At 44.9% G+C, this 8,328-nt stretch overlaps 1 protein-coding gene across 2 annotated transcripts in view; it reads left to right on the top strand.

Moving 5' to 3' along the window:
• Positions 1-3,852: 3,852 nt before the first annotated feature.
• ERCC6L2 (ERCC excision repair 6 like 2) overlaps positions 3,853-8,328 on the top strand; it is a 58,832-nt gene continuing 54,356 nt past the window's right edge. The window contains exons 1-2 of one of the 2 annotated variants that reach the window (XM_086629006.1): positions 3,853-3,934; positions 7,402-7,826. In XM_086629006.1, the coding sequence (XP_086485132.1) occupies positions 3,916-3,934; positions 7,402-7,826 (444 nt within the window). In that variant the 5' untranslated portion in view covers positions 3,853-3,915. Of the gene's footprint in view, positions 3,935-7,401; positions 7,827-8,328 lie in introns of those variants that run through there. The other variant, XM_086629007.1, reaches the window with a different exon arrangement.

The following is an 8,328-nucleotide window of genomic DNA, read 5'->3' as shown; positions in this document are numbered from 1 at the left end:
TTTCCCATCAGCAGGAACTTCACCAGACTGCCACGACTTCTCAAATATGATGGACAGAGGCTTAGCGACTGTCTAACTGGCAAATCTGCCAGTTCCCTCAGGACCCACAGATGCACCTCATCAGGTCCCATGGACTTGTACACCTTCAGGTTCCTTAGATGGTCTCAGACCTGATCTTCTACAGTGGGCAGTCCTTCATTCTCCCAGTCCCTGCCTTTGCCTTCTGTGACTTGGGCTGTGCAGCTGGAGCACTTGCCAGTGAAGACTGAGGCAAAGAAATCCTTGAGTACCTCAGCCTTCTCCATATCCTGGGTAGCCAGGTCTCCCATTTCCTTCCGGAGAGGGCCTACATTTTCCCCAGATGTCTTTTTATCACTGACATATCTACAGAAGTTTTTTTTGGTTGCCCTTGATGCCCCTGGCCAGATTTAATTCTATCAGATCTTTAGCTTTCCTAACCTGATCCCTGGTTGCTCAGACAATTTCTCTGTACTCCTCCCAGGCTACTTGTCCTTGCTTCTACACTCTGTAGGCTTCCCTTTTGTGTTTGTGTTTGTCCAGAAGCTCCATGTCCATGCAGGCCTCCTGGCATTTCTGCCTGATTTCCTCTTTGCTCGGATGCACTGCCCTGAGCTTGGACAAGGTGATCCTTGAATATTATCCAGCTTTCTTGGGCCCCCTCTTCATCCCATGGTACTATAGCAAGCAGATCCCTGAAGAGGCCAAAGTCAGCTCTCCTGAAGACCAGGGTAGTGAGCTTGCTGTGTGCCGTCCTCGCTACCCTAAGGATCTGGAACATCACCTTTTCATGGTCACTGCAGCCAAGGCTGCTCTTGAGCTTCACCTTCCCCACCAGGCCCTTCTTGTTGGTGAGAGGTCCAGCATAGCATAGCACCTCTCCTCCTCGGCTCCTCTGTCATTTGGAGAAGGAAGTTATCATCAACATTCCAGCAACCTCCTGGATTGCCTATGCCCTGCTGTGTTGTCCACCCAACAGATATAGGGGTGGTCCAAATCCCTTATGAGGACCATGGCTCGTGAACATGAGGCTGCTCCTATATGTCTATAGAGGGCCTCATCTGCTCAGTCTTCCTGGTAAGGTGGCCTGTAGCAGACCCCCACTATAATGTCACCTGTCTCTGCTCTTTCTTTAATGCTGACCCATAAGCTCCTCACCCATCCCCAGGCAGAGGTCCATGCACTCCAGCTGGTCCTTGATATAGAGAGTAATGTCTCCTCTTCATCTCCCCTGCCTGTCTCTCCCTGAGCCTGCATCCTCCCATTCCAACACTCCAGTCATAGGATTCATCCCACTATGTCTCTGTGATGCCAATAAGACAGGTGTGAACACACCTCTAACTCCTTCTTGATAATCTCCCATACTAAGTGTGTTTGCACAGCGACATTTAAGTTGAGTCCCCGATGAATCTGACTTACTGGCTGGAATTCCTTTCTGCTGCTCCTCAGGTGCTCTCAGCTTGTCACCCCCTTCAAGTCTAATTTAAAACTCTATCAGTGAGCCCCACTAGTTCAGGAACAAGGACCCTCTTGCCCCTTTGGGAAAACTGAATCCCATCTGGTGCTGTGTAGGCCATCCCATTATTGAAAGACCCAGAATTGTGGCAGTGACACCAGCCACAGAACCATGTATTAATAGACTTGGCAGGTCCATTTCTTCCCAGAACTGGAAAGAGAGAGGAAGAAATAACCTGTGCTCCAGATACCCTTACCAACCCTCCCAAGGCCCTGAAGTCTCTTTTGATGACCCTTGGACTACCTATTGCGGCTTCATCTCCAGGTGCAACTTTCAGGCACAATTCTGTTTCCAGCTAAGCCACTGAGGTCTTACCACAGACAAAAAAACAGAATGGGATTCTTGGAGTGGAGGCAGAATTTTACTGCCTGTTGAAGTGTTTAAGCAAGAGTTTAATCTGTTTCTTATTTCCTTCTATTGTGAAGTTCTAATATTGTATTTGTGACTATAAAATAACTGCTGCACTCTGCACAAAGAGAGTCCTTACTAAGCACAAATATCTCGGAAAGAATCAAATACAACATACTATTCCTCAAATAAACACCTGTGGCATGAACACACATTCAGCTTCAAACGTGATCCAGTTCAAAAGCTCACCATAGAATCAGAGCCTATCTTCTCACCGATTTTTCTGAGATGCTCTGGGGGTTGAGGTGTATTAAGTATCTGAGGTCATGGTAAAGTTACATTGTGTTTATTTTGCCAAATTTTAAAAATCTGAAATGTCATCCTGTTTTCAGCTTTGGTTTTATGATGATATCGTTCCTGTCACAATCCTTTGGAACGAATGCAGTTAAGTGCATGACTAGATGTGTATTTTTAAAACAAAGCAATTTATTTGTTTTGTGTTACTTTTTTTTTTTTTAACAACCTTACCCAACATACGTGGTGCCTGATATTCATGTAGTTTATTGTTGCAGGCTTTCATGCCTACTATTCTCTCATTACTCTAATATAACTGGCTAATCAAAAATCATGTATCTTTCAACAGAACAAAATTCTGCGTAATAACACACGACTTAAAGAATCAACTTAACATTGTTCCAGGTTGCATAAGCCTTCGTTACTCTTGGAGCAGGCAGGTAACTGCAGACATGTCAGCTGCATACAGGAACAGCACGTAGACCCACGTATTGAAAATTTATTGCCTTGCCTTGCTTCTGAAAACACTGCAGGACACAGAATTTCGATTACCCAGTCTAACTATCCATCTTCATTGCATGTCATCTTACGTACATTTTACTGTACATGCCAAAAAAGAGGGTTTTCTTCCCAAATGCTTAATGTCTCCTCAAACTTGTCTTTAAAATGACTGACGTTATCAGATAATTTGAAGCAATGACAGATTCATCCCAAACTGATGCCTCCTGCGTAAGCTGCTTTAGATCTTGTAGAACTACCTACACTCTCTTAGTTTTCTTAAGTGAAGCTCCTTAGTATCGCACTATTTATTAAATGCTTGTTAAAGTATTTTGTCCAAGCAATAGCAAGGATCTGGGATCTCACGTCCTTCATGTACCATTCCCTTAAATCGCTACTGAGATATGCGGCAACCTCGCTAGCCCCGCCCTCCTTCCGGCCCCGCTCCGGGCTCTCCAGGGCACTCGCCCCACCGGCACCTACGGGCCGCGGCACCGCAGACACCGGCTGCCCGAGAAACCTTCGCCACACCGGAGGCGCCGGGCGGGACCGGGACCGGGACCGGGACCGGGACCGTGACCGCGACCGACCCCGCGCGTTACCCACACGACTTCCCGCCACGCGGCCGCGCGCCCAAACCCCTCCCTGCCCGCCTCTCCCGACACACCAGCAAACCTCGCGATAGTTTCCGGTCCTCCCCCCGCACCTCCGGCTCCTTTAAGAACGACGTCCCGCCGCGCCGCTCCTCTCGCGATACCACCCCCCTCCCCCCGGCCGCCATCTCCGCGCCCCGGCTGTGGCCGGGGTTGCGGCGACGGGGCGGGGCGAGCGCGGCGGCGGAGGGGCTCCTCGCCCCCGTCCCCGGGCACGGCGCCTGCTAGTGCCCTAGCGGAGGGGGAGGGCCGCCCCGGTCGGGGTGGGGGGGAGCGCCGGGCCGTTGTCGGGGCCGGCAGTGGTGCGGAGATGAAGGGGCAAGCGGCGGTTTCCCCCCTGAGGCGCCGTGAGGTGCCCGCCAGCTGACTGCTCGGTGACCCTCGGCCCTCCTCATCCTCTCGCCCGTTGTGCCTTGCCCGGGCAGCGTGCGGCCTGAAGCGAAGGGGTGCGGGCGCTAGACCGGCCCGTTAGCCTCTCCTGTGGCGGTCGGCCCGCGGAGCGGCGGGCCCGGCCGGCGCCTGGTCCTCGCTGCCCCCGGGTGCCTCTGCCCGCGGGCTCCGCTGGGCTTTGCGCGGCCAAAAGTTAAAATGTGTGATGATGTCCCAGGTAAGCATCTTCCGTGTGTCTTTCCAGAGCGGTGTTCAGGCTCTTATTGACATTTGCCCAACTGGTAGATGAGAGCAGGTGTGGAAATTAGGAGGTAGTTTGTAGTCCAGGGTGGGAGCGCCTTGCGTGCACGTCTGTGTGCACATCTGTGTGGCACAGTGCTGCGAGGCCTTGCCGGACAGTGGAGCTGAGGGGTTTGAGTGTAAAAAGTACGGTGGTGTCCATGTTTTAGAAGTATTCAGTGAGAAAACTCTTTTAAAAGACGTTCCGTTTATCAGAAACGTTTGAGTTTGGTTCGTGGGAGAAGTGGAAATGTGGTTAGATGAACTCTAAACATCTCTTGGAAGACAATGTTTTGGGATTTTTTAGCCTCTACTGTTTAACAACTGGGTAGTTAAGCTTTACGTTTTAAGAAGGGCAATGCGTTTACTTTGTAGTATCCTTGAATTTTGCTTTTACAGTCATTGGAGTGTAAAAACCCTTTGCACTCTACGTTTAGTGGTCAAACCTCAATAGTTAGAAAGCATTCATGGTATTGTTGATTGTTTTTTTGTTGTTGGATTTTTTTTTTTTTGTAGAGCAGTAGTTGTCGAAATGAGCTGGTGTGTGACAGTAGGCCAGTAGCAGCGTGATTTAGTACAGTCAATATATATAATGGCACATTTTTTTCAGCTTTGATAGAAAGGGTAAGTATAGGCAGGCTTCTTAAATGCCAGCGTTCTTCATTGATGGCATGTGTGTTGTACCCATGCTAGGAAGACATACAGATAATTTTCTTCATTTTTAAAGATAGTACCCTACATAAATCGTAGTTTTGCTTCAAACCCTGAGAAGTTAGTGAATCAGACTAGTTAAAGTAGTAATTCTTGCTTTGGCTTGTAGAGCATTATTTTCTGGGGTTTTGAAACATTGGTGTCCTTGATACCATTGCTTTGCTTTTCTTTCCCTTTTTTTTTATTCTGTTCCTTGTTTCTCACTAGGTTTGCAGTTTGCAGCAACTGAAACTGTTGTCCAGTGCGATTTATTCCACTTTGCACCTGGAATCCTAATTCTGACAAGTCATATGCAACTCATTAAACTCAAGTAAATGCTTAGTTAAAAACAAAGGCACTGTCATCTTCAGTCATAGTTTCAACTTGAGAGTGTTTAAACTAATAAATGTTCAGATATTACTGAACATTTCAGATATTACTGTAAAAGAAAGTAGTTACGGAACTGCCCTCTCTTATTTTAAACTTTGTTTTGCATATTTAAGTGTGCTCTGTATAGCTGGTTTCATTTTTTCAGTCTTGATTTTGAGAAATTACTGAAACACGTAGATGCTACTACGAGTTCATGCACACGCTTTTTTTCACAGAATTGAGCATGTATGAGAGACAGTACAAATCCCTTAAAGACATTAGTTGTGTATGATTTGTAAATATGGTGTTTGTGCTTCATCTTTGCCTCAAAAAGATATGTTTGAGCCTCAAGCGTTTGAGAAGGTCAAGGGGAATGGCTGAAGGTGCTCTGGAGCAGCTTACATACAGATCACAGGGTGTGGGGTTTGGACTCATCAAGGATGATGGGGGGCGTTATGAAAAAGATCTGCAGAATGATGAGTCTAACAGAGAGGTCATGGTTTATGATCTTGTTAGCATAAGAGATAGTGGGCCATCAGTTTAGGTTGTGGGATCCAAGTTCACAGCAGGCTAAAGCTTCTCAGGTGTTAGAGAGCAGACCCGTGAAATTCATAGTCAGAAGACACTGAATGCAGGAAATCTGCATGTGTTGAAGGTGGAATGGAGCTACTTGAAAGAGAGGGGTCCACTGGGCTTTGCTAAATAGACAAACCACACCTGGCCCAGGAAATCTCTATAGCTAAAGGAGGAAAACTTTAAGGACAAAGAATTTTAGAAGAGCGGTATTCTGTACGCATGTGCTATTATTATTGTTACCTGGTTGTCAAGTTATGGCCACTGCTGGTTGCACAATAGTAGGCTACATGGTTGTCTTTGTTTTCTTTTAATGCACGTAATTTAACTAGTTTTTAAAAATGAATTGTAATTGTCACTGATCTAACTGATATGTTGTGGAGAATAATCCTGTAAGCATACACTTGCATGACGTCAGGAACTAGTGAGAACCACCTGTCTTCTCCATGATTTTTTTGCACTGACGCATAAAAATTGGGGAAGGTGGAGTTTCTTGCCTCCAGAACTTCCTCTTTTCTTTCCCTTACCTCTGTGCAGTGACTGGGTTGATGCACCCAGAAAGGTGTACTGTCACTGATCATAGTTGTGAAGTACGAATACTTAACTCTGGTGCAAAGTTGTCTCTGTCTTGCTCCTTCCCATATAGCCTTAGGTGTCTCTTGCTGCTGCTGCTAATGACTTTCTCAGAAGTAGCAGAACGTGTTCCAACAAATAGATAAGAAACAATGAAAGTTCTTTATTTTGGGGTGGCTTAGCAGGGGAAGGTTGGAAATTGTTTCCACAAAGACAAAAGGCCAACACTTCCACAGCTCAGGTTTGGAAGACTTTTGTGTGTGGCTGTTATTTACTAGGTCTTTCTTTTTACAATGAAGAATGAAGACCTTGTTTTTTCTGATAGAGATGTTTTGTTGGGGTTTTCCTTGTCAGAATGATGTGGATTCTTTCGACTCTCATGAACTGCTGTTCTTATCTTCCTCTTTCTGTGTTAGCAGCACACATACTACATAAAAAATTATCTTTGTGCAGGCAATGTAAAACTGAGATAGCTGGGAATGAAGCAGTTCAGTCATCTCTGGTGTTAATATTTTGTGTGCTGTATTAAGGCCGTGGTGAGATCACACAGAGGAATAGACTTTAACAGTTCCAGACTGGACAGCTATGTAAGCAGTTTGCTGAGTAATCAGCCACTTTGAACAATATAGGCAAATGATATGATACTAAATTTTCTTAAAGCACACTTCCGTTGTTTTTAAACATAAGGGTTTTTCACCTGTTCCAGCCTATGTTAGGAGAAAGGTTATGTTTTCCTATGCTATTATATTTGTAAAACAATTTACTGGCACTGCAGTACTGGATTCAGGTAGATCAGAAGTGTATCTGATATAGAAAGCCTTTTTGACCAGCTGATGTGGTCTGTTAATTGGATACTAAACCTGTGGGCATCAGCATGACGGTGTTTGCCTGTGTGAAGCCACTGTGAACTTAATATGTCAGAATATGGCTTTTACGTGAGAGTTTTTCCTTTAGACTTTCAGATCTTTATAAAATAGCAGCCCTTCAGCAAATTATAATGTAATATCTAGCTCAGGATTTGGTTCTAAGCAGTACTCAGTATCCTAATTCTAGTGCTACCATCAGTAAAGTCTTTTATCTTAAGTTGTATGCATTTTGTCAAATAAATTGATATCCAGTGTTTTGTTAGTGTGACAGAATGAAATACTTCATACATTTGACCAGTTTATCACTATGTATGCTTGTTTGTTTTTTTTATAGGTAATTGGCATATTGGGGAGAAATGCCTTGCCCCTTGTCTTGAAAATGGGAAACTTCATGAAGGAACAGTATCCTCTATTGAAAAGGACGAGAATGGAAAATCATTTGCTCTTGTTTCATTCTTGGAGTCCGAAGAAAGAAAAATACTGATAACTAAACTTCGCAGAGTCGAAGCCAGTAGAGGACCCTGGAAAAGCTTGATATTTGATGATGGTGATCTGGAAAAGCCTTATTTTTCCGACCGAACTCTCCCATCTCCTGCAGTTGCTTTTAAATTATCTGACAATGGTGATGTTATCCCATATACAATTAACAGATACCTGCGTGATTATCAAAGGGAAGGAGCCCAATTTCTGTACAGCCACTATGCTAATAAAAGGGGATGTATTCTTGGAGATGATATGGGCCTTGGAAAGACAATACAGGTATTCTTTTTGATTGTTACCTTGGGAGAATATATAATTTTTTTGGCAGTGTGTTTTCTGTGGGATGTAAATCTTTTTTAAAAATAGCATGTTCAAGAAAACACCCCTCAGTGAAGCTTAACCTTCCTTTTCTGTTTTGGAGGTGGAGGAGGTAGGATGAGACCGTCCAGGACAGCACTTAGAGCTAGGATCCATTGCTGTGCTTAAGATTCACTTCTGACAGGCTGCAAAACTGGATGTGGCCCCTTTCAGTGTAAGCACAGGCAGATACGGTGGTTAAAGTGTTAGTGTTCATGTTATGTTGAATGCACTTGGAGGATTGCTATCTGTGCATTGTGGAAGTAATTTCCAGTGGAGTATGCTAAAACTACTTACACCTCTTGCCTGACTGTAGCTCTTCAAATACCTTTTTCCTTTTTTTCTGTGGAAACCAATAGTTTCACTGTACTAGGAACAAGAAGGATTAGACACGTTTACTCCTATCTCTGGAAAAAGTCCTTAG

This window comes from Tauraco erythrolophus, chromosome Z (assembly GCF_009769465.1).
Source record: "Tauraco erythrolophus isolate bTauEry1 chromosome Z, bTauEry1.pri, whole genome shotgun sequence".
Taxonomy (NCBI): Eukaryota; Metazoa; Chordata; class Aves; order Musophagiformes; family Musophagidae; genus Tauraco; species Tauraco erythrolophus.
Note: the sequence above shows the minus strand (reverse complement) of the source record. Positions and strands in the feature narration are given on the sequence as shown.